At 39.1% G+C, this 27875-nt stretch overlaps 1 protein-coding gene across 1 annotated transcript; it reads left to right on the forward strand.

The window, feature by feature from the left end:
• Positions 1–6675: 6675 nt before the first annotated feature.
• On the forward strand, positions 6676–27875 carry cabp7b (calcium binding protein 7b). The gene is made up of 5 exons (XM_085358255.1): positions 6676–6784; positions 26865–27008; positions 27095–27207; positions 27504–27651; positions 27748–27875. The coding sequence occupies exons 1-5, from the start codon at positions 6676–6678 to the stop codon at positions 27873–27875; spliced, it is 642 nt and encodes a 213-aa protein (XP_085214381.1).

Consider the following 27875-nt stretch of genomic DNA (forward strand, 5'->3'; position numbering starts at 1 on the left):
GTTCTCATTATATTTTAATACATCACTTGAATACGTGATGATGTAAAAATTCAATAAGCAGTCTTACGTGCTCCTCTGGTCCTCATTTAGCCCGCACGCGGTGTGAGATGAAATAAATTACATTGCTATTGGTCATGAAGTTGCCTGATGAATATTTTATCAGGATGCTGAAGAATTCTCACGATTGATGTTAATGACAAAGTGTGCCATCTGCCACAGCAACAGGTAATTTAAGGATTCCATCATAATCTGTTGTCACAAGCATGAACACAGAACGTTACAGTAGCAGTGCAAACAGACCGCAGACAGCATCCAAACGTCTCAGACGTCTCGTTTCCAAAAACAGAGTCAATTTATTTTTTAAGCTCTGTGTGTTGTTGTGTGGCCTAATGTCTTCTAGTACAAAACATGACTGTATTCAAGGACTGCATGCTGTCAACACATTTTAATTAAACATGTTATACAGGAGGATGATGTCATAACCGTCCTCAAACAGGCCAGTGCAGTCGACCCTTCGCGTTCATATAAAAACAGGAGCGTGGTGCAGACTGACCGAATGAAGGACAAATTAGCGCCGGGGAGGCTGACCGTGTCAGAGCTGGCGCTTATGGTGAATGTGAATTGTGATAATGCATTTTACCATCAAATATTCATGAATCAATGCACATTACAACCCGTGGTATATGCCAGTGTCTAATTGCCAATTATACCTGCAGCTCACGGAGCTCGATGTTGAAAAGAATAGGGGGGGGGGGGGTGGTGGGACAACAGTATCATAGAAATTGCTTAAAATCACACGATAGAGCATTTTTCAATACTTTTCACAAAGAAAAACAATAGAAAAACATCTTAATGAACACGTTTTGATGGAATCCTCACTATTAGAAGATAAGGTGACCCGAGACGAATTTAATGGGGAGCACCACATCCATCCAGAAATAAGGAAAGTGAAGATTAAGAGACGTGTCAGCTCCTCTGACATCATTACGAATATGTTTCCTGGTAATGAAACAAGAAAAACGGGCATCCTTTGCTGCCTGTCTGCTTCCCTTTTATGCATATAATATTAATCTGCAGTAAGATACCAACATTATTGCACTTTTTCTTTGTTTGCTGTAAATGCTTTGATTGGGATTTACCAGGGTCTGTGTCAAAATAACATACCAGAGACTAGACTTGTGGTGTCTTTGTACACAGAGCCAGAAAATACACCAGGTAGTCCATTCATATGAAAAAAAAATGAAAGCAGTGTACCTGTAAAGCCCCCGTGTTTTTAGCTGTGTAACAGTGCTCCTTCAGCCAAAGGGGATGGATGTCCTTATTTATTTTTTAAAAATCACATACATTTTATTTGGAATCTGTGTCTGTGCTCATACTTGAAGACAACACCCATCGTCTAGCAGTTGCTCTTCCTGTGATTTGTTCATTTTCTGTATTTAAGAGGTTTTCCTCCCTTATTTGAATTCGTGACTGTGGGCAGTGTAAGTAACACCGACATGATTTAATTCTTCACTGAATAAACAGCCCCCTCCCCACAAAAAAAAGAAAACAAAGGGGGACAGCGGCTTTCTCTAGTGTACTTCTTGGAGATCTGATGGGATTCTGGTCACACAAAAGCCCGTCATGGTGTGACCCCATCGTTTCCAAAACCAAAGGCTCTGCAGTCAATTACAAAGGCAATCAATAATCGCAAATGAATATTTGACAGCAAATTGGGTTGCTGTAGGTGTCACTGATGAGATTTTGGGGGATTTTTTCTGCATTGTTAGCCTGAGAGATTGAATTTACCATGTAGGGAAAAACTGTTCCGGTTTGTTGATTTTTTTTAAATAACCCATGTTTTTGCTTTAAGATAAATACAAAATCCCATTAAAGTCAACAGACAGATGTCTCTCAGCACTTAACAGAACTTAACGGTGGACAAAATGTGAATGATTGAATACCAAATAATCAAGCCTGAAAAGTAAAGGCAATGGGCACTACTGCCTGTTGTATGTTTTACAATCATCATGAAGATCAATAGAAAAAAGGCCAGCAAACACAAATGTCTCAATTTTAGATCCTCTAGTGTGTTTAGATTTAGAAAATTTGTATTTTAAATAATGCTGTCTCATTCTTAACTAATGTGGTGTGAATTCTCGGTTTAATCAAGCTGACAAAAACGAATGAGTGAACAGTTACGTCATACTACTCAAATCGAGCTTTTGGCAAGAACGTTATGTCGAACATTAAAGTACCGGCTTTAATTCAAAACTTATATAGAAGCACATAATAGTACGAAGAAATGTGGACCATAAATCTTGAAGGATAAATGGGCTTATACTTGTATAGCACTTTTCTACTCTAACTGAGACTTTCTACACTTAATCACCTTGTTTAACATTCATGCACACACTCACATGGATGCAACTTGGGGTTCAGTATCTTGGTAAACAACCCGCTCTACCTCCTGAGCCACAGCCACCCAACTGGAATGCTGTGACATTAATATATGACAGTACTCTGTACTATTAACTCATCGTTCACACTCAGAATATGCAAATAAAATTTAGGGATGACAATTTTTCTTTAATATAACTCCCAAAACAAATTGGTTTTCCCCACTTTTTGTCATTTGTTCATCAGGTTGCGACTGCTAACATGGAAATATCTGCCTGAGCTCAGTTAGCCTTCGCATAAGAAATGCTTGAAATACGTCACTCTGTTTTTGTGCAACTGCCTAACTTCTGTTAGAGAAGTCTAAGAGAGAAATACACATATTGATAACAAGTAATTAAAATGCAATGTAACCTCGAGATATGCTGACATCTTATCAAGTGTTGGCAGAAAAAATGAATAGGGGAGATATGAAGCTTGTGCCTGGAGAGTGCCACAATAAGATGTATGTGCTTAAATATATATGATTATAATACAGGTGCTGTGTATTTAGTTGATCCTAATGCTAACTGCCATGTTTGTCTGGGACCTTAATCAGGATGGACTGAGGGAATCAGTCCTTGCCATTTAAAATATTCCTCTTCGTAGCGAGGAATACTTCTGGCTCGATCTTCCTCTCCAGGCACCCACACGCTGGATGACAGCCACTGCTCCCTTTCCCCCCCTCTGAGGCACTTTGGCCTCACATGTCTGCATGGCCATCCACTGCAATGCGCAGTCGACTCTCACAAACCTATTTCACAAAATATTTTACTGTATGTGTGAGGAGAGTGAGAGAGACTGAGGTGCTCCCAGAGATTTTCCAGGTACCTGCAGAGATTTTTAAAAAAATGCTTAAATAGATAAAACGGTTATCTTTTTAAAACTGGTGGAATCTTAGCGTTTTATCATTTGTTGCAATGTTTTACTTTAAATTCAAGAAGCTTTTGTTTGTCTAAGAGCAGCAAATATTACTGAGATTAGTATAAAATGATTGTACTATATGTGTGTGCTGCAGTTCTCCACGTGGTTCCACATTTCTAAAATGATTTAGGTGTCAGAAACTGAGCCATCACATATCCCTCATATTGAGTATCAGAACAAAGCCTGTTATTCAGGCTTTACGAAGTTTGCTTGTCTGCACACTCAGGTGCAGCAGAGAGAGACAATCCCTTCACATTCAGAGGGGAATAGACCTGTCAGTCCTCTAAACCCTTGAAGAACCAACCAGTGGAACCACATGCAGCTCTCTCAGCACACGCCACACTTATCTGGTGTGAACCAGGTTGGAAAGATACTAAAGATACGTCATCTTTCAAGATGCAGGCATTCTTGGTGGATAATGATTGTGTTTTCTTGTGTTGTGGATCTGGATGCATCGCACTGAACATTCATAATATTTCAGTGAGTCACACAGCCGGTTCTGAACAAAAAATAGAGCTGGGGGGAGGGGTGTTGTTTCTTTGTTTCAGGTTTAAACAATCAAAAATGTGTGCTGCCTGTAGTCCTCTCTGTGTGCTCACTGCCAGGAAGATTCTTTGGTCATTAACAAATTCAGATTTCCCCTTAACTCTTTAAAGGGTAGCTAATAGCTATGACTGTTGCTGCTCTTGACTTGCTGTCAGGAGCTTGGGTCATTTTAAATACTGACATAGTGAAACTCAGAGTTTTCAGTCAATAGTTTCATAATTGGGGGAATAAACACATTTTCTTGCTTTTATTGTTGTCTGCTTAACAAGAATCTCATGGAACATGAGTTAGGCTATTTTATCAGTCCAGCTGTTGGGAAATCAAAAGATCCTTCTTCAACACAACACCCCGGTACAACACCTGCATTGCTGCGGATGTAATGGCTGAAATGACTGTTTCACACAGTTTCAAACCACTCCACTACATGCTGACAGTCACGATGAATCCAACAAAACCACATCATCTGTGGTTCCAAAACAGAAACCCTCGCCACCTCAGCTACACCTTGAGACACCTATACCCTGTCCATGAATATAACAAGAGGATTGGAGACTGGCAGAGTCCATCTTCTGGAAAAGTGCTTCACCTTGTGCCAAGAGCACAGAGACACTTCTAACTTAGATTATACAAGGCCCATAACAGCAGGCCCGAACCCCATACTCCTTTATGCACTCCACAGGTGCTGCTAGGGTATTATCAGTTCTTATATTCCACAAAAGCATGTGAAGCCTCAACAGGCAAACCTTTCCAGCTGCCTGGAATTGCCTCTTTCAGGAGACTGAGTAGTGTGGTTCACTCTTAAATGGAGCACACCCTTTTTGAAAATGATAACCCCCACCTTTGCCACTCCGCAGGCCCTGTCTCAGGAATCCACAAAAGTAAAGTGCAAAAATGACTGTTTCTTTCATCAGAGACTGTATATAAGCAATGGAAGCAGCACCCATTAGACAAAGTCACACAAACTCGAGAACCACCTTGAGCACCCTTGCCACCACCATTTAACTTACTATGTTTATGCTTGCAGATCAGTGACCTGTCACTGTCACAGGTTTCTACATACACTCCGACCTCTTTTTTGTAACAAGTGGAGTCGCCTCCTGCTGACCATTAAAAACCATAGACGTGTATGAGTGTATGGGATTTCACATACCTCCACTTTTCAGACTAAGAAGTTAGATCCGTGTTTGCTGCAGGTTCAGGCCAGCTTCACAGCTTCAACTCTTTGATCATTTATTTTCTTTCTTTTCGTGCCATTTTAACGCAGGCACTGCCAGCCCATGAGCAAACTGCACAGCAAACTGCGCATTCAACATTTTGGCCTGGGCATAACGCATGCTGCCTCCTGCATGCTCAGTGTAACAGCCACCAGAAACCACCAGATGAATTAGAGAGTCTTAAAAGTGTTGGTGGAGGGATTTTTTTACCTTCTGGTCAGCAACCGCTTCTCCAAATCTTTGCTATACTAAGCAAACCGCCTGCAGGAAGATAGCTTTGTAGTCACTAATGCATAAGCTACTCTCAAAGTCTGTTTCTCCAAAAGAAAACTGTTCTTCACTAACGAGCACGGCATTTATTCCAAATTCCCTAATATATTCTGCATCTCACTAAATTCACGCTTCAATTCTCCCTGATATTTTTTTCACTTTCAGTTTTTCACTTTTTTATTCCCAGGCTCGGTGTAGCGATAAATGAGAAAAAATGCAAATCACAATAGGCTGACTGGGCTCAAATGCCACACTTGTTGCTCCATTCTCACTGTTAGACATGTAGACCTTTATATTGTGTTAGCACTTATACAGACTGCCGAGCACAAAGAATAAAGATAATCGCATTACAGGCGGGCAGTTTGGAAGAAGTCACAGGCTGCGCTTTAATGGAGGCGGTGGCAGTATGGTGAAAGCGTGCGTGCACGGGTGCTTGTGTGTGTGCTGCTTTGTGAGAACCAATTGAGGCTGAAGCAGAGAGCTGGAGAGAGAGGATCACAGCCTTATACACCGTGTCTGTGTCACATGAGAGGGGGTCACCCAGGATTCCCTTCAAGCTGCTCTTCAGGAAAAAAGAATGTTACAAGATTTGTTTCCCGCCTCGTTTACCGGATAGGATCAGCACGCCAGCGCTGCTGCTTTATCTTGTGTTGTCTATTTTTACATTTTTTTTTAAAGAAGATGCCGAAACGGGGAAGAAAAGTGAGGCAGACTATACCGGGAACACACTATTTAAAAGATCAAGACTCCTTATAGGAATCAGTAAGAAACATTATAGGTAAATTATCTTTTTAGGGTAGAATTTTTCTCCCATTTCTTTTTACGTGTTTCTTTTCCTCGTTTTAATGCTGTGATGCAGGAGCTTTGGAAGAATTGCAAATTAGCCTGTTTATCTCGTTGATTTGGATCTTGACTTTAATATAAGCCAAATATTTGCTCGTTTGAGGCTTTATTTAGGGCTCTAGACATACTGTCGCTTTGCTCAACAAGCTATGAAGTAAAAGTTTTACACGCCAATTTTATTTGCCTTTTCGCCTCGTGTCTTGATCACAACACGCTGCAAGGGGCTGTGCACTGAAACCAACCGCGATTTACAATCTGCATTTTCAGTCGAGGTGATTTTACTCGTGTTTTCTGCCCTCGGAAGAGGAAGGTTGAACTCCGCTGAGGGAAGGTTTACCTCCTTTCATTTGCTTGAGTTTCTTTTGCCTAAAAGATCAAGGACAGTAGCAAAGGGTCTGTCAAAACTCCGGAGAGCGAGGCTATATGAAGATCGAGACACAGTTGTTGCTTTTCCCTCGCAGAAATGCCAGTGCGTGCTGTGACCACCAGGTTCATGTACAAGGGACTTTGCACTATTCCAGATGTCCTCACCTACCGGACCCCTGTTATCCTGCCTGAGGATGAAGTGGAAGGTGAGGCTTGTTGTTTTTTTGCTATCTGTCTGTTTGCTTGCTTTGAGCATGGTTTCAACCAGTGACAGTAACGATAACAGCTGTAACTCCCGAATTCGAAGTTCAGCTGCCAAATCAGGACCCTGGAGAGCTCCAGAGGGTGTGCGCTGTACAACCTTTTCAACAAATCCGACACCAGATCTCTGTGTGTAAGATCTAGATGGTTTATAGTTTTGTGCTGGGGAAAATACCGACAAACTATGCTCTTACTTTTTTTTCTTGCTTATGATCTTTGGCACAAAATTAAGCTGTAGAAATAGTTAATCGTGCTTTTTCCATTCATACATCAACCAAAAATTTCAATTTATCATCTAATCACAGCAACGGGATATTATATTGTGAGTAGACTGCATGTTTATACACTGCATTTCTCGGCTGTACCCCTGACCTCTATGAGACTCCGTTGCACCTGCTGTTATTTACTCATCCAGCCAAGACTGAGACACAGACTGACGAGTAGAGGGACTCTGAATTTTGTTAAAAGGGAAGGATCCAGTAATGGACAAAAACACTATAATGAATGTCAAACTCATAAATATAAAACTGCAGATTACTTGAAAATCGAAGGCAGACAAAACTCATCAATGAGATTGAACGATGGACTCATTTTGATCCATAAATTGCATCATTTCATCTTTTATGAATTGCATTAACCAGAAAAGAAGAAGAAGAAGAAGAAGAAGAAGAAGAAAAGAAGCTTTCATGCTGTACAGAAAGGGCAAGTGAAAGATTCACTTAAGCATTAAATTCACACTTGCTATTGTAACTGTAGGGCCGAGTTGTTAAAAATAGAGGTTTTGTTTTGCCAAAATGGTCCTCACAATGAGAATGCACACTTGGCAGCGATTTGGAACAAAGCCAGGCAGACTACAATAAAGAGATAAGTCAGATCAGATTTGATATCGCCAAGTCTTTTATGCTTAGGGAATTCCATTTCCCCTTTCTTCTGTCTGTAGGTTGCCCGGTCCTCACAAGTGGCTGCCTGCCCTTGCTTCGAGCCACTCATTTGACATTGAAAATCCGCTATCTGCAGACACGATATAAATTAAATTAAAAGATTGGCTATGGAAAAGCAAGAAAAGAACAACAGCAGTAAAATGTTGGCGGGTGGTGTCATCAACGGCCATGCAGCTTTTCAGGTATTGGGCGAGTCTTTCCAAATTTTAGTTTACTAATTGAGTCATTAAATATTCAGAGTAAGACAGACCACTGAACCATGAATATTTACTGCAGGGAGGATTCACTGAGCATGTAATGCACTGCTACGTTTGCATGGCCTCACACCCTAGCAGTGCCCACAGTAAACAAGTAATCTTCCTGTTTTCACCTGCTCCAGTGGCAGGTAAAATGCATTAACGAGAACTGTAAGTTGATGAGGGAGGCAAGAGAGTTTAAGATGAACCTCTCCTGTTTACCAGCACAGAGCCAGTCCAAGGCTTTGAATCTGCAGCCTCCAACGTACCCTTTCACTGCTGCGCCACCTCAACGCACTCTGAGGGAGCTGCAGCACTGCTTAAATGAACCTTTTTGGTCTGCTGCAGTCCAGGGTTTCTGAAAAATCCCCCCTCTCTTCATAGAGGTCCGAAATTCAGACTGTAAATGTTGTTTCATCCACAAAATCTTTAATTATATTGGGGGCAGAAGTTCCCTGATTGCACAGCTCACATAATTACTTTTTATAATCATATTTATGATAATCTTTTTTTTTCTTGCAAGGTGCACATATATACTCCAAGTGCAACTGGACATGTTTAGAATGATCCTTGATTCAGTGAGTCTGTCGCAGTCAGAAAAACAAACCTGATAAAACAGATAACATTTTATGCTTCATATAGGATTATTATCATTCTGTGCCATGCTGCCAATAACTTACGCAAGCCTCCATTTTCTCTCTACATGTATCCTAACATCTAAACTCATCATCAGGCTCACAGAAACTATAATCGCAGTAAATCAGTTTTTAGTATTGAAGAGCATGCAGGCGATGAGTTGTGCGGTTAAATCAATGGGACTTTTTTCTTGGTGACATTGTTTCAGGCACGGGTCGACTGCCACTTTGGAATACACACAAAAAAACACAATACAAGGACAAGAGGACCTTGCATCCTGTGCAATGACACGTGCTGCAACGTGGACAGTACATAGAACAACCCGTCCCAGACAAACAAGTTAAAGAGTTTCATTTTACCTCCAAGTTTTAGTGTTGACTGATTTTCTCCTGTACCAGTAAACCAGCAGCATAAGAGCTGCAAGATGCATTGTCTAAACAACCCCCCACTCGTTAGCTGAAACACAGTGGCAAGATGGGGAAAAATGTTGTGCAGTGGATCTGCAAAACGGGACTGAGCACATAGCCTGTGGGGAGAGTTTTACCTGAATCTCTGGCGTAGTCACTAGAAACCCAGGTCAAGAGTTTTTGTTTTGTGCAACGGTTTTTAAAAAGCTCAAAAAATATTATTATTCATCTTCATATAATATCCAGTACCTTTGAGATTTTCTACAAATGTGACCTTTTCAGAGGGTTTTAGAAAAAAAACCAAATCTGTTCAAACATCACTCATCTTTAGAAGTTTAAAGGGATGCAACAGGGGACTGAATGTGAAATATCACATAGCTTGTTCTCTGTTCACAAGTTCTTCAAATTTAATGCAGAAAACTGTTAATGATTTGTGGGCATGTGGTGAGATCTGATTTTCCAACAGCTGTTCAGTTACATATTGGATAAAGGTGGGCAGCAACACATTTCAGAGAGGATAAAAAACATCACCTTTTGACCTCCAGCCTTCATCTGAGTTTAAAAATATATAGCTATCAAACACCAGATTTTCCCATTAACAGCACCATCAGGGGTACCCCAGAAGCACCATGAACTGCAGTGCCTCTGTTTTTTTCATTGACTAAATATTATGTGCATTACGGTTATTCTACGACAAGACCTAGGGACCTTAAATGAGGATATAATTTACTATGATGTAAGGAATGACGTAACTTCTTTAAACTATAATGTAAAGTTGAAATTAAGAAAACAGCTGAAGATGGCATTAACTTAAAATTGAGTCAGATATTACAGAATCACATGTTTTCTGATTTTATGCTGCAATTGGATGAATATAACCAATAAAATGAAAAAGAAGTTCTAATTATTTCAGTGGTAGAATCAACACTCAACAGAGATTATATATAAATCTTTATAATCCTGTCATCTTAAGACTTTGCCATTTTAAGCTGCCATTTTATTAGGATCACAGTCTTAAGTGCAACATAATGACATCCCTCCCACCCCTCCAACAACCAAATCAGGCAGTAACTTACACTGTTTCCTGAAAACTGTACGAGCAAGTAAATGCATCAGTAGGAATGACAACAGTGAGGATTACAGAGACTTGAATGGACAGGACATCCTCTGGACTGGGTGAAGTTGAGGGAGGCTGATTAAGTGCTCGTAGCTCTTAATGGATATGCAGATCCCAGGGAATGTTTTTCAAACAGATGGTTGCCGAGGTGGGCAGAGCCGACAGCAAGGCTTCCTATCCTTTTCTCTGCCCTTGTGTCACGCACTTGTCATAAAGCCTGATATGAAGCCACACTATTGTAAAAGCAGCCGTTCTCCCGCCTCTTAGAAATCAGTGCGCATTTGTATATCTGAGATCTGTAGATCCCTCATGTAAAACTGGATCGGTTTAACTCATGATTAAATCATCTTTTAAAAATCCTAATCTGGGCAATGTGGCGTTGGGCACTCTCTCTGTAACCGTGGAACAAAAAGCTGCCTAATTCATCACAAATTATACGTGATAATTAAGCCATTATGTTAATGACATAACAGCAATCACTATATTTAATCATGTCCCTGAAGAAACCCATGAAACATTTATGTGTGCATTTATCCTGTAAACACTGTTAGGTGAATGTCTATGTGGACATTATGCAGTGCCAAGTTTCTCTCTATTTAATAAGCACTATATTAAATCCCAGGTCCAGAGCCATTATACATGACCGACTGGATAACCTCTAATGCCCATATTGGAATTGATCCAATTCATAATTACACAAATAAATAAAACACTCAAAAATGTATATTGTATAATACAGGAGACTCGTACAATACAAATTTATTAGACCACCTGTCAAAAGAATAAGTAAAGAACATGTTTTTAAAAAAACGCATTTATAAATAAATATTTTATTATTATTATTATTTTTTAGGCAAATAGCAAAATGAATTCATGTTTGAGAAGTCAGAATTACTCAAGAATAAATTCAAGTGCTAAAACTAATTTTTCTGTTCAGGAATGCACGTACGTAAGTGCCTGTAATTTGGCATCTTAATTGAAAATGATTTTTCTGCTTTTTTGTATAATGGTAAATTTAAAAATTCATGGAAAACAACAAGAATTGTGTTTTAGCATTAAGGAGCTTGCACACACAGGTGGATTAACTATTATAGCAACATAAAATATTATTGTATTAATTATCAATTCTGTTAATTTATGGCAGCTGTGGTGCGAGCCTTACATTGAGTGGTGCTCTAATTAATTTGTTAAGCACTGTACATGAGGTAACAGACACAGTCTGTGGGTCTTTATTGATGTTTTAGAGCTTACTAGAACAAAAAAAATCAGCATTTGTTGATTACCGGAATGATATATACAACATTTTCTGATAATTGTGCAAATTATCATTTTATTAAGACATGATCTTGCAGTGTCAGTATTAAAATGTCTAAAACACACCCCATAACCCAGAGTAAATTGGTGCTTTAACTACACATGTGCTGGCACAGATAAGACACTCTTTTTATGGCTGACAACAGCTGTGACTTCCTGCCAGTTAAACTCTTGGAGGTCTCTGCGAGCTTGTATCGTTCCTCGGTGCATCACCGACAGAGAATGTGAACAATATTTATAGATCACAACCAGCAGGAGAATCCCCCAGACATCAAGCATTGTAGTGGAGTGCAGGCCTTCTTCCACTTTGTATGCAAAGCTGTTGTCTTTTATGCTTACAAATGGAGTTCCTTTTTGCTGCAACATTGTAAGCAGGCATTATATGTGTTATGTTGGTTGTGTTACTGTATTGCAGGTGCCTAATTATACACATACAGTGACAGTGGTCAGGACAGAGGCTGGACATGCTCTGTACATATGCAGGTAACGCTTTGTAGTAATTCCATCATTTATAAGCTTTAATGATCATCATTTGCAATACATTAATATACAGAGTTGTATTAAGAAATCATCAAGCCATTTATAAGTTTAAATTAGAACATGACCACGAACAAATTATGACTACATCGTTAATAAGTGATGGATTGTGGGAGCCTCCCTGGCAGGTCACAGATGGTGCAAAGGTTCAGACTGAGGCCAGTACCCACTCGACACAGAACCCATGTGATGAATTTCTTTAACACTGACATCGTTCACAAATTTAATGTAATTTGTAGTTAAATAAGTAAGTCAAATGTTATTTCTGTAGCACCTTTTTAAGACAAGCATCTCAAAGTGCTTCACAACAAAATGCCAGAATATTTAAAAAATGTTTTAAAAAGACAAACAGAGTTAAAAATAGCACAATCATTTATTGTGCTTATAACAGGCTAACTTAAAAGTAATAGCTCATCAAAATAAAACCGTTATAAAGAGACGCTACAGTAAATACTCACATCTGACTTACAAAGAATTCAATGTCTGAATGTTTTATTTTTTAATCATTTGCTAATAATTTGTTCATGATCACAAATTTCACTTACAACAGATTTGTGTTGCCACTTATCAAACATCCTTAAACGTAATGTAAACTGTAGTTCATCATTAATTAAAGTTTTATAAATGACTTGTAGCTGAACATTATTATCAGGTGTTACACTTGTAAGCAATACGGTTTAAAAACAATAATCATAAGCTGTGTGTTTAATGTAGCTTTCTGCGTGGTCAAAGATCTGGTCATTAATGTTGCAGCCAGACAGAAAACTTCACAATTTCAAATAACAACACTATCACAAGACGTTAATTATGAGACTGCATCCTTAATCTCCCCTTGTCTGCCGCTAGGCAACAGCCATATTTCATTCACATCATTATACTGAGCTTGGAAATGCTCAAACATTGAGCTAATAAATACTCAACCGGTGGCAAAAATATACTCTCACTGGTCACTTCATTAGGCACATCCTTCAACCAGTTTGATTTGAGCTTTGTGACGTGGTGTGTCAGCCAGCCGGAAGCATAAATGTGCTCATAAATGGTCATTAACAATACTCAGGTAAGCTGTGGCATTTAAATGATACTCAGATGGTACTAAAGGGCCCACAGAGTACCTGTATAAAAAAGCCCAAAGCCGACTGTACTTCCTCAGGAGGCTGAGGTCTTTTAACATCTGCAGGAAGCTCCTGAGGATGTTTTACCAGTCGGTGGTTGCTGGAGTACTTTTCTATGCTGTGGTGTGCTGGGGGAGCAGCACAGCAAAGAAGGACTCATCCAGGCTGGAGAAACTGATCAGGAGGGCTAGCTCTGTGGTCGGCATGAAGCTGGACACTCTGGTGACAGTGGCAGAGAAAAGGACATTAAAGAAACTGATGGACATTATGGACAATGCCGGGCATCCTCTGCACACGGCCATTAACAACCAGAAGAGTCTGTTCAGTGACAGGTTGCTTCTCCCAAAGACAAGAACTAACAGACTTAAAAACTCCTTTGTCCCACACGCCATCAGACTGTTTAACTCCTCTCTGGAGGGGAGAGGGAGGGGAAACAGGAGGACAAAGGAGGGAACAACTAAGCTGTAGTGCCTCTTCACCTCACTGTACAATACCTTTTGTGCAATACTTTTGTAAATAGTCAACGGTGCAATAGACTCAATACTTGAAATGTGCAACTCACTTGTATTTTTATTTTTATTCCTATTTATTCTATTTATCCCCTTCGTATATTTTATTTATATTGTCTCTGTATTTATATATATGTGTGTGTGTATAACTCTGTAACTTCTGTCGGTGCTGTGCTTTTTTGGAAATCGAATTTCCCAGAGGAACCCACCCGAGGGATTAATAAAGTTCTATCTTATCTTATGATGTGCCAAGAAACTATCCCCTACACCATTACACTACCACCAGCAGTTTAAATTATTAACGGAGGGCAGGATCCATACTGAATGTTGCAGACTCATCTGAGCAGGCGGTATTTTTCCAGACTTCTGCTGTCCAGTTTTGGTGAGCGTGTGTGAACTGTAGCCTCGGTTTCTTGTTCTTAGCTGACAGGACTGGTACCCGGTGTAGACTTCTGCTGCTGGAGCCAATCTTCTCCACAGTTCAGCACTCAGAGATGCTGTTCAGCACAGCAACTTACTGTTGCCTTCCTATCAGCTTGAAGCAATCTGGCCATTTTCCTCTCAACTCTGGGATAAACGAGGCATTTTAACTGAGAAATGCCACTCACTGGATATGCTCTCCTGGTTGTGTGGTGCAATGGTTTATACGGTTGCCTAACAAGCAAAAGATTCCCAGTTTAATTAGACGAGGAAATACAAATCCCTTTGGAGGAGCGTCAGGAAGAGTAAAGATCTGCCAAATCAAAACATCCGAAGCTACCCACTGTGGCTCTCTCCTGTGACTAAGGGAGCAGCTGAAAGTAGCTTTCTCCACAAACCCTAGAGATGGTTGTAGGGAGAAATCCTGGTTGCAGTTTCTGAAGCAACCATGCCACTTTTAAAGTCACTTCATTCACCTTTCTTCCTCGTTTTGTGGGCTCAGACTGAACTTCAGCAGGTTTTCTCTACGTAAATTGATCGAGTTGCTCTCAAGTGATAGACTGGTTTGCATTAGTCTAATCAGGTATTTGTACCTAATAAAGTGGCCAGTTAGCATAATAATTCTACGTTGTTGTTAATAGAATCCTACAGGTCGAGTTAAAGGTCAACGTCAGTCTTAAATAAATTGAAATGGGAAATTTTGTCCTAATATGACCCAGCAATGCATCCATATCACTGGAGAAGAAGTTTGCATATTCTAAACAGTAAAGTTAATTCGTCTGTTTGTTAAAAACTCCACTTTCCTTTTGTCTTATTATGAAAAACATGAGAAAGTTAGTAATGACAATGTGTATAAAAACCTGAATATCATAAAACAGCATGGAAAAAGAAGAAAAACAAGATAAGAGCAGAAAATCAACACTTCCCTAACAAAAGACATCAGTCGAAGACAAATCTGTGCTGCCTGTCTGATAAGTTCAAAACAAAAGCTAATAAAGTTAAGCTGTAATTCTCAATAATTTTCCTGAAAGAAACCAGTCGCATGTTTTCAACTCAGCCCACAAAGAGCTGCAGGTAGTCATTTTAAGTACTTTTACACAGCAGGGACTCTTATACATGCCGGGCTCGTGCAGGGCATCATCACTGTGTTCAGTGATGGCATGTTTGTGTAAATGTAACAATACATGCAGGCTACAAATCTGCAGAAGCAAGTAAGTAGATTAAAATGTTGTAGTTTTAGAAGGTGATTTGTGTATTAATCCGTCTCACTGCTGTACACTATGGGGTTAGTGCATCTTTTTTGTCACATCACAATTGATCGTTATCATATTTTTGAAGCGCTCAGTTCGCACATCAGGACAGATAAGAACAGGGCTGTGAGGGTGTCACTCTGTACTCGTTGTGTCCCCTCGACACCTTCTACATGCATCCGCACTGCATGAACTCACATTTGTCTCGTTATTTTGCGATAAGCTGGGATGGAGCCAATTAAGGTGTGTAAAAATGAGTATTTAAACAGCTCTTTTGTTTGTGTGCTGGACAAGAGAGCAAAGTCTGGAGCTCCCCGAACAAATTAGTTCACTGTTAGGTGCCTGCTAATGTTGGGGGGGGGGGGGGTTAGTCACCTGGAATCAGTTGGGGTTGTTTGATTCAATATAATCATGCTCTAAGCAGCTGTTAATGTTATTTAGTGATGTTAAAAGTCGCATTATTTTGACAGCATTTGTATTATGTGCCGACCTACTTTTGCTCTAATGCATTAGCAGAGCTCTCTCTGGATACTGATTAATATGACTCACATGTAGTATCAGAACGACGGATGTCACGGGTGTCATCATACTATTACTGACATATTCCCATGGGAAGGTGAATTATTTAATAAGTAGATGTGACTCATCTCTCCCACTGATTTCTTTCTTCTTCTTTTTTTACCTTTTAAACTGTTTTCCACCAGAAGTCTTCTTTTAATAAGAAGACTGCGCTCCTCATTTGTTGACCAAAAGTTTACTTTTAAGTAGAGCATGTTAATTAGTGCCAGCGACTTTCTCTTGTCACCTCTGGACATGCAGTCTGAGGTTGCCGGAGAAAGGTGCCTAATTTAAGATTCCCATTTATTCTGGAAAAGAATCAAGTAACGCCTTTATTTTCATCCCTTTCATCCCAGCAACTGGCTGACACAAAAGGTCCTGTTTGATCCTGACTAACAGGGTGCAATTAGCAGGAAGGCCTGAGTCTCCTTTCTCCTATGCAAATGTAGCCTCTGAATGTGACTGGACACATGTACATATGCAATTCATCTGGTTTAGACTCACGTAAATTTGACATCTGATATGAGACCTGAGCGTGAGTCTGACACATGAAATGAGCTTTAATAATGTGGTGAGATGGAACATATTGTGAAGTATGAAGTCATGTTCAAGCAGTGACTTCGGGGCGGTGAAAAGAGGCTGTTGTTATTCTCTTCCGTTCACTTCCTGCGGAGCAAAGAGACTTCTTCATCTACCCCCTGCTGTAACAGCTCTATTATCGTATCGTTCAATGTCATGATCATTACTGAAGGTGAAGAGGGGTTGTTGTTTTTTACAGTAAACTGGACAATCACAGTAGGGCTTTCTCAGCGGTGGTAGTGCATGGTCGATACCTTTTCTCGAGGATAACACTGCTTGTGTTTGTTTCTTCTGAAGGCAGCAGTCGTTTCCTCTGAACTTCCAGCATTTACATTATCTCCTCCCATGCATGAGAAGCAATGTGAAAGAGGTATCTTTTAGCTACTCTCTGTCCCGTTATCTTTATTTTTCAATGGGACCTTTCATCAGCACTTATGGTGTGATGGGTTCACTCAGCTCAAGCACTTAGATGTGACTGAGAGCGCTGAGGGAAGGTTACAGTAACTATAAGCCATCCACACTGCTTGCAGACTAAAGAAGAATTAGCTGATAAAATATAAACAAGGAAATAAATGCACAAATCCCAGGCATCTCTTTCTCTTTGGAAATCTCGGCAGCAATGACACAGTGGAGGAGTTCCATGCTATCAGTATTATTTAGTAACAAACGGCTGAGCAACTCTGAGCTACAGAGCTCAAAGAGAGGCCGTCATCAATCAGTTGTTCTCATACAAATATTAGAGGAGGTTTGTTTTCTAGAAAGTGTTAATTTTAACACATGCTGTGCTATGATACACTAACAATAAGGATAATTTATGGTGAGTATTTTTTACTTCACATAGTTGCAGTCTCATTAATTATAGTTTAGCTATTAAACATGACAAAATAAAAGATTTACCTTGGAAATATAAAGATCATAAACAACCTCACATCCATAAAATTAGGGATGCTGTTTAACATGTAAATAAAAACAGATTTTGATGGCAGCAACATGTCTAAAAATATTTGGTTTGGGGGCAACAAAAGGCTGCACAAGCAAGCAGTACAAAACGTAATCAGCTAGAGAAAATTTTGGCTACTAATTGTGGGTAATTTGCAACAGGTCAGTAACATGAGTTATTATAAGAAGAGCATCTTAGAGAGGCAGAGCTTCTCAGGTGTAAAGATGGACAGAGGTTCACTAATCTACAAAATACTGCATCTACAAATTGCTAACAAACTACTGATCAGTGTTCCTTGCTATAAAACTGCAAAGACTTGGAATATAATGTACAGTCATAATATCATCAAAAGATTTTGAGAATCTGGAGAAATCTCTGCATGCGAGGCTGAAACTCAGTGTGAGACACCTGTCATCTCTGGGCCTTCAGGTAGCACTGCATTAAAAAAAAAAAAAAAAAAGCTCAATCATGCAAAGAAGGAAAAGAAAAAGCCAAGTGTGAAGCAGCAATGACAATCCAGAAAGGCCAGGCTTCTCTGGGCCAAAGCTCATTAAAAATCGACTGAGGAAAAGTGGCAAACTGTTCTGTTGTCAGAGAACTCATTTTTTAAATTCTTTATGGAAAATATGGAGTAAAAAGGAGAGGGACCATCTGGCTTGTTAACAGCACTCAGTAAAAAAGCCTGCATCTCTGATGGTATGCGGGTGCATTAGTGCATATGGAATTGGCACCTGAAATCTGCAACGAGATCAATGCTGAGAGGTATACACAGGTTTTACACCAACATATGCTCCCAAACAGAATAGTATTTTTCAGGGGATGACTATTTTAGCAGGATGATCCTAAATTGCATGCTGGATGGCTTCATAACGCAGGAGACTGAAGTGGACAGCCTGCAGTCCAGACCTTTCAACAACTGAAAACATTTAGCACAACATGAAATGAAAAAGAAGATCCAGGACTGTTGAGCACCTAGAAACCCAAAAGTCCACCAGCTGGTCTCCTCAGTTCCCAGACATTTATGCACTGGTGTTAAACGGAGAGAGGATGCTACACAGTAGCAAACATGGCCCTGTCCCAACTTTTTTTTTTTACATTGTTGCCATCAAATTCAAAATATGTGTTTTGCAAAGCACTTCATTCTGTTTATATTCACAGTTTTCATAGATAACCAAGATTTTTTGGAATTGTGTTTGCCTTTATACATTTGCAATTCTGCTATCTCTGTCTAATATCTCTTTTTATTTATTTATTTTCTTAATTGTTATGCAAAAAAATGTCATATTTGGTGATGTTTATCTCCTGCACGCTTTTAAACACATTAGGATTTAAGTAAAGGAACCTCAGTGACTTTTTTGACCCTGTCAGCAGCACTGAAAGTCTGCCAGTGGACTTCAGTAGGCATGGACCATTTTCAAATTTTTTTTTTTTTTTTTTTTTTTTTTTTTGCTGCACCAGCGACCACCAAGAATATCTCTGTTAGGCGGTCATAAAGGTCAGCAGGATCTGTCGGCTTTCATGTTCATGTTTTAACTCTTTTGGAAGGTCAACAGACTTTTAAGCCCTGACCTCAGACCTGGCTAAAGTGACCGGTGTTGTAGACAAACCAGCTGAAGCTTACACAGGTTGTTATATTTAGGGAAAATTTGGAAGTTTTTGGTTAGATAAAAAAGAAGGTAGTGATTTAAGAAAGAAGACAAACATATCTGTTAAATTAATCAAAGGAACCCGGTATATTTAAATTGAATTTTATATATATAGGACCATTTCTTACAGTTATCTCATCTCAAAAAACCTAAAAAACAGCAAACAATTTTTTAAAAAGAACCTGGACCCCATAACTGCAGATCAGGAACATGCTGATCTGCAGAAAGGACAAGGCACAAACTACAGGAAAGAGAGGACAAAAAGTTAATGACATGCAACAGTCATGCATGTCATTAAGGAAAGGGGCTCTGCAGGATGAGCTGGTAGCAGCAGGGATGGTTCGGGGTCATTTGATCCAGCTCATACTAGAAAGAAAGAAAGAAAGAAAGAAAGAAAGAAAGAAAGAAAGAAAGAAAGAAACAAACAAACAAACAAACAAACAAACAAACAAACATACAAAGATTTTTAAAAGTGAAGTTGAAGGTGCTTCCTCCCCTTGAATTTCTGCTTCTAGAAACTGTTCTAGGAACTGCAGTCTGAAAGCAAAGTGCTCTATTGGGACAGTTCATAGGATGTGATGTCTTTAAGATACCATTGGGCCTAATCATTGAAGTCTTTGTATGTGAGAAGAAGGATTTTAAATCATCCTGGATCTACAGAGAGCCAATAAAGAGAAGTTAATATTGGAGAAATATGATGTTACTCTCTAGTCCATGTTAGTACTCCCTGCTGAAGGCGTTTCAAAGAGCCACTGGGATGTCCGGCTAATAAAGGTTTACAATAGTGCAGTAACAAAAGTATCACTCTGAGACAACATGTTCCTAATTTTGACAGTATTACACTTGAGTCAGTGTCATGTGGCTTCTTTTATTTCAATGACACACTCAGTCACTGGAATAAAATGTAGTGACTGCTGGTGTTAAATATAGTGGGGCGAAGCCACTAGCTCAAATAACCTACACTAATGCAGATCAACAGATAAAAAATTATCAGACCTATCAGCTATCGAGGTTACAGTCACCATTATGACAATGTTGGTCCAACTTGCTGTGAAATTGTCAGTCAGTATTTCTTTTTGCTTTGATATGGAACAATTTGATGAAATTATCACCTTTGCCTCAGTAAATTCAGATGGTTGTTTGCAGTAATACCCCTCGATTATATGCTTTTATACTTCTTTCCATCAAGTGACTCATTCATTCAACTTTTGTAATAGAAGATGTGTGAAGGCCAATGAGAGTGCTCAAACCAACCAATGACAAATCAACGTTGTTTGCTGACTACTTGGCGTGTTTTGGAAATTTGTTGAAGATGGTTTGGCAAAGGGATGTGAAGTGTGTTCATTCATGGGTAAAAACAGTTGGGTTTGCAAGTTTTTGTAACGAAACAGGATCACAAGTTAATGTCATGCTGAGAAAATGAAAGGCTGATTTCTCGAGATAATCATGCAACTGATCACAAGAAAACAAATTCTTTGTCTCTGGGATCTCGGTAGCTATGAAGACGTGTAATTTCACCATCTAATTACCAGTGAAATTAAGTTTTGCAGCAGCATCACAGAAGTGTACGTGCACATAAAGTTACTGTACAGCAGAGAATAAATAAGGAGGGTCGATCTGAAAGTTTTAACACAACACGGTTTCTGCTCGTGTCAAAACCTTGACTGAAGTATAGTCTGGAACTGAATAAATGACACTCCTTCATTTTTAAGTTAAACCAGTTGCTCCAGTTTGCTGGATGCCATCTGTGCTGGTCAGCATGAACTATACCATGATCAGGAAGAATGGGCCACTTAAAAAACACTTGATTTAATTTCTATTTATCATTGTTCCCATCAATGACAAATACGAAAGCACATCAAAGTAGAAGCTGCTGCCTGCTGTGCATCTCTCAGCAGCACAGATCCATGGACAGCAGCAAGGATGTTCATTTCTTGTCATCTGCATGTGCGAGAAAGAGAATGTTTTACAAATCTACCCTTATCTGTGAAGATAAGCTAACCTTTATGCCAAGAAGCAAAACCACGCTCGCTTTATTAAAGTGAAATCATGATAAATAACTTTCACCCATGAATCATTCATCAACAACAGCCTAAAGTTATGCTTTATCCATGAAGCTAACGATACAGAAAAGGAGAAAATTGTTATTGTTAGTATTTTTAAAGCCTCCTTCGTCCCATGGAGAAAAACAGACAAAAACAAAATGTATAAAGAATCTTTAGGATCTTTTCAGAGGATCTCTTGTCATATTATGTGTCATATTCCCCAGGGCATCACAGCAGCTCAGACTTGGTATAAAATGATGAAAATGAGATTTATTATTCCACAATTAGATAAACTGTGCATCGATATCTTAAGATAACTAGATAAATTAGCTTATCATCATAAGATATCAGAAAAAAAATAACTGAAGGCATGGCTGCTCTCATTTCCTGTAGCGTTAAACAGAAGCAGTCAGAAGCAATTTGTGTTTTGGATTTGGATACAAGTGTGATACACACATATATTCTTCATGAAAAAACTGTCCCTTTCTATTTCATTACATATTATCTACGCATCAGCACTTATTTCCGTGAGCCCTTCTGTTGGCTTTCTTTTAAACTATAACAGCATAACTGCTTTTTCACTCATCTCATTAAAACCTAATCATTCATGCACAAACAACAGGCATTTTGTGATTGATTGTATAAATGCTAAAAGCTAAGATTCTGGAGTTATTTTTAAAAGTTGTTTTTGTTTTAGAGTTTTTGTTATTTTTACATCCAAAAGTAAAATCCCAGCAGGACCTCCCAAATCGGAAAACAGTTTTACTTTATTTGTGATTTGTGTTATCTTTCCAAGATAATACAATTCTTATTTGTATTGTTCACTCCTTTCTAAATCTCTAGTGCTCATTTAATACATAATTTTTTAAAAAATTGATTTAGATGGATTGATAAGTAGGCCAGCACAGAAATACTTTAAAGCTGCTTTCTTTCTAATGGCCACCAGGGGGCAAAACGACTTCCATTCCCGACTTTTAAATAAAAACACTTAGCTGAGGGCTTTATGGCTCTGTTACACCAGAGTAAAAACAAGACAGCAACCTCCTTGCAGCTAGAAAATTTGGTGGATGAATTAAACTTTTTAGCTTTCGGAGACGGATTTTGAAAGTAGTTGTGGCAACCAAGTTGTTGCTCAGAGGTTGAGTGTGCAGCACCCCGAGCCTCTGGGTGGGAGATAGCTTGCTTCCAAATAATCCCAACTGGGAATGGATTCTTCCTCAAACAGATTGGTGAAGGTTTGACAGTAATTACCATCTAATTTATAAATGCAGATGGATTGCTGACAGATTGCAATCAATCTGAGTCCATCTGCACCGATTAGCTCAACTCATCTGTATCATAGTTAAGTTAGTTTAAGTTTGTTTTTATTGTGATTTTCATGGTATGTACATGGCAACAGATTTGCAGTTTCCAACACAGGTAATCAGCGTATTGTTATATTCAGATCACATGTAAATGCCAACTTGACCCATTCAATAGGAGACTGACAGCAAGTGACTGATGTGGTTTGGGGACTATTAATGGGTCTCAACCTTCAGAGCAAACATTTAAAGGTGGTGGCCATGGTCTCCAAATGCTATTTTCACCAGCATGACTTGCCTGATGAATATTGAATATAAAAACCATTTTGTAAAAAGAAAGATCGATAAGTCTCAGCAGATCTGTTTTCGAAACTCTAAGATGGCGAACAGTGGATGACACCAAAGTGGCCATCTTTTATAATGTATGAGGTCATTCTTAAAAAACTAAACACCTTGACACTTTGTTTACATTTGATTCGGCTCATAACGGTCTTCGTGTCTGAATAAATGTAACAATAAACAGTCAAGCATTTACATAATGTCTTGTGCCACATTCATTCATTCACATGGCAATTTATTCTATATATACAGAAGTTTATCGATCAAACACAAACACCACTGGATGCATCTGGCCTCCATATTTGCCCAGGGACACTTCAACTTCTAGTCTGGATTGAACCACTGACACATTTCACAGCATTTTAGGAGCCACGCTACTGTTGCTGCTTTGAGCAGTCACCTATTTCACACCAATATTAATAATTTGCTTGATAATATTGCTTTCAAATTGTTTTCCTCCACTCTCATATTGCAGAATTAACTAAAAATATTCTGTCATACAGACAGAATATAAATCATCAAATCAGTGATTCAAAGATTTTCACCACCTGGCTTCAGACAGCCGAGTGGGTGCACCCTCACAGCAGTGCAAGGTTACAGATATTCTGATCAAGGACTCAAAGTAAACACCTGAGTCGGCTAAATGTTTTCCACACTTTAAATAAAAATTCAGTTCCATCACTTTGCTATTGTTGTATTGTGTGTTTACCTGTGCGTATTTGTTTATTTGCAAGTGAACATTTTTCCAGGGATATGTAACATGCAATGTTAGTACGAACGTCTCACAATGGGGTGCTTAAAGTACTTTATCATGCCCAGTGTGGCACACAGGAGCTGGATACAGTACTGTCAGTGATCATGTAACACTGACTTTTGTTGAGTCTTACCACATCAATAAGGTTGTAGTACTTCCTTCTGCAAAATGAGCTTGACCCATGTGGGCACACCGGGAGTTAAGATGTCAGTATTGATTGGATAAACGTCCGTCTCTTTTAACTTTAAAAAGGACAGCCTTTATCAGAAGTAAATCTACATATTCAGCTACATAAATAAGCCAATCAATTATGTTGGCGATATCAATACATGAGGGAGAAAAAAAATAGTGAAGCGCTTCAGTCTGTGGAGGATCAAATCTTGACAAACAACATTTACATGTTAAAAAATGCAAATTATAATCAAAATTTTCAACAAAGTAAACACATATTGTGTCCCTCATGATTCCATGTGTGTATTTTATTTATTTTTTTCAGATAAATATTCATTCCTCAGTGTGTGAAACAATCTGTAGTCCAGCCACTGCTCAGCTGGCTAAGAGAATTCATTATTTGTCACTGGCATCAGAGGTCACAACACTGAATCTGGGATTGTGCTCAGGGAAGATAACAAAACTCAAGCAGTGCTGCTGGGAGTAATTTAGACAAATATGTTGTGTCTGATGTGTCAAGGTATTGCACAGACAGTGCCACTTGTCCAGAAGGACCTCAATTTACGTTCCAAAGACTTTGTCTTGTAGTGCTTTATTTTATTTTTTAAAGAGGATTATACACTGCCGCTATAACCACAATTTGCAAGCTATCACTTAAAAACTGCACTCATTCATGTGCACAAGATGGATAGCTAGTGCTCGTCCTCATCTGGGCTTGCATGCTAATTGTGGTTGCCAAGTCACATAAATGCATGCAAATTGGTTTTCTACATCATATAAGCACCCAGTGTAATCACATGCTTTACATATGAACAGTTCATCCAAGCCTTTTGGTTTAAAGCAATTTTCAAGATAAAAGAGTGCATGTTTAGCTTATTCTGGTGTTGAATGATGAATGTCTAAGTATTCATAGGTTTCTTGTGGATTAGGTGGATGTCTACGTGTTTGTTCTGTTAATTCCACCTTTTTATTCTCTGCAGTGTCTCGGGCTATCACTGCTCAGGTATCGGCTTATATCATTGATATATTGATGTAAAAATTAGACTTCCAGTTCATTTTGTTTCTTGTTTCATCCAATCAAGCAACGAGCTGAGCTAGCATCCAATAGTCTTGTATATTTGAGGATCTACATCAAAGAACTACTGGCATTCAGCGCCTTTGAAGTGCAACTGCTCTTTTTCACCACTTCAAACAGAATACAGTGATGCCGAGTGAGGACAGGAGCCAAATGCCAATGTTTATGGATTATTTACCAAAAGTTGCAGTTTTAATTAGAAACACATGAACCTGCTTGCAGCCTTCAGTCAGAAGTGATTGTATTATGACCACAGTAGCAGGTACTGGCTCAGAAGATCACTTACTATGAATGAAGAATAACACTGCATCACAGTGGGAAATCCTTTAAATATCTGTCACAGATAACACAAGATACAGATAAACAAAGCAGATAATAGTTTAGCCAGGAAGACTAGAGCATTGCCTTTTTCATTATTTGCCATTCATTATTATTTACCAGAGGATTGAACTTTACATTGCGCACTTACATGTTCAAACACCTCTCTGCTAATGGTTGTGTAGTATTACAGTCTGTCTGAATGCTCAAGCATTAACGGTAGCTTTTGAAGCACTATCTACAAAACCATTAGCACTTGGAGCCAAAGCACTGGCTCAAACTAAATGCTTTACATTTATAGAATAATTTCTGCAAAGCTTCACTCAGATACCTCACTTCAGGCAACACTTTCAACACTACCTAGCTACAATATTGCAATATGATGTGAAGGATAAACAACTTTCTCCTTATTTGTATTAATAGTGTGTTTTATTCAGATGGATTTTTCTGTGTACACAGTTGTTTACTCGTTAAAAAAAAAAAAATTGCTATGCCCTGCACACAGATGAGCCACAACCATGCATTTACACACACTAACTCATTGGGTGGTTAGTGCTTCATGCGCTTATTAAAATGATAGTTTGTAGGTAATTATGGAGGCAGTTGTATTTTACAAGAGCGTAATGAGTTTTGCAGCAATTTTATGCTTTTGCAACATGTAAACTGTTTTGCAGGTTTGAAGAAGGGTTTTGTTGGTGGTCATTTTAAATTTAGGCATTTTAAATGAAGAAAGAAAGACTGCAGTACATGATGCTAAAACACTCATCTCCTCTTTTTGTCTCTCACTGGGATGCTGAAACTTTTAATATTGCTCATGTTCTGTGGGCTGAAATTTTAAAATGCAGCGTTTCTGTCTCAGTCTATTCTACTGAAACAATCAAACTACACTCTCATAAAAAGTGTACACTAAAGGTCTATTTCTGTCTCTGCAGTTCCAGTGTATATGTACGTCTTTAAGGGCAAAAGTTTGTATGCTTCAGTGCACTGTAACGATCACATTTGTACCTCTTCTTCTTTTTAAGGTGCAACATTAGGAGACAGCTGGCCAACAAGAAATTAGGCAATTTACTCTTAGATTTAAAGTTTCTGCTGTTTGGTTTAAATAGATAAAAGTAATTTGGTGTATTCTGACTTGTTTAACTCGTGTATACCAGCAGCAGGGTGCAGTAGGGCAGCACTGTCGCCTCACAGCTAGAAGGTTCTGGGTGTCTTTTCCCTGTGCCTGGTGGTCAGAACATTCACAAGCAACTTGCGTTTCTCTTTTTAGATAGCATGCTTAACATTATCATTTAAAATCAATTGATAATTAGTTGTACTGTTTCAAAAGGTTGTAGCTTTCTGTGATAGACATTTCCAAAACATTGAAGACCAATAGTTCTTTCAGTACTGTCTGCTTCCCACTCCTTGTCACACATTTTACCCAAACATTTACCGAACTGAGTTTATTTTGGAGTCAGTATTTGGAGGAGGAGCATAGTTTCTGTAGGATTTATTCAAAAAAGAAATGAATATCTTTACTACTGTGAAATATTCTGGCTCATGGAATAAAGAAACTTGGAGAAAAAAAGTTGCTTTCACTCTTCAAACACTCAATATTCAGCTATGCCTCCTCTTTCTCAAAACACAAACATCTAAGACAGAGGGATTATAGCCTTTTGAACTGTGACCCACAGCAGCTGTTTGAAGCTGCTTTTACTTTAAACTCTAAAAATAAACACCCTTTACTCGCCGACGTTGAAACCAACATGTTAAAAATCCGCCAGTTCAACGATAGCCCTCAAGTAACATGTTCGTTCTGTGTGCCTTCTTTCACTTCGCAGAGATCCGTGAGGCTTTCAAAGTATTTGACAGAGATGGGAATGGCTTTATCTCTAAGCAGGAGCTGGGGATGGCCATGCGCTCACTGGGCTACATGCCCAATGAGGTGGAGCTGGAGGTTATCATCCAAAGACTTGACATGGATGGTGGGTCTCTCTTGCTCTCTCTGCTGCAATTATTCCAACATGTGAGCTGCGTTAATGACTCGTCAATGTTTCGCTTGTTTCATCAGGCGATGGCCAGGTTGGCTTTGAAGAGTTTGTCACATTACTTGGTCCTAAACTCTCTGCTGCTGGAATGCCTGACAAGTTCAACGGAGCAGACTTTGACTCTGTGTTTTGGAAGGTATGTACTGTCCCATAATCCCCACCAATAAAGTTTAATCTAGTCATTTGAATATCAATCCCTCACAAACTACACCCCAGTCAGATAACTGCATCACATGTTGTGGACACCGGTATCCCCATTCCTTACAATCAGGAGTATAATCAAATTAATTACTCTAATATCTGATTTTTATAAAATATTTATACACTGCTGTTTATTGCTGACCTGCAATTTATGTGCATCACTGAGGGGCATCAAGGCAGAAGTTCTTCCTCTGCTAATTAGACCTCTCCTGGTGTTTTCTGTTTTCCCAGTGCGACATGCAGAAACTGACAGTGGATGAGCTGAAGAGATTGCTTTATGATACTTTCCGTGACCACCTCACTATGAAAGACATTGAGAACATCATCATGACTGAGGAGAACCACCTGAACAGTCCAGAGTCCCATGTGAACATTGATAGTATGTCTTATAATATCATTTTTATAGTATTTCATACATTTCTAAAGCTCCACTGACGCAGTTTTGTTCTGTCTCTTCTTCCCTTTCTTTCCGCAGCAAGCCCAACACAACAGGAAAAACACACTTGTGTGCGTAAAAGCCTGATTTGTGCCTTCGCTATCGCATTTATCATCAGCGTCATGCTCATCGCAGCGAATCAAATGCTCCGCAGAGGGATGAAGTAA

The sequence above is a fragment of the Diplotaxodon limnothrissa genome, linkage group LG7 (assembly GCF_057381915.1).
Source record: "Diplotaxodon limnothrissa isolate DT_005_m linkage group LG7, D_limnothrissa_male_GT1.1, whole genome shotgun sequence".
In the NCBI taxonomy this organism is placed as follows: Eukaryota; Metazoa; Chordata; class Actinopteri; order Cichliformes; family Cichlidae; genus Diplotaxodon; species Diplotaxodon limnothrissa.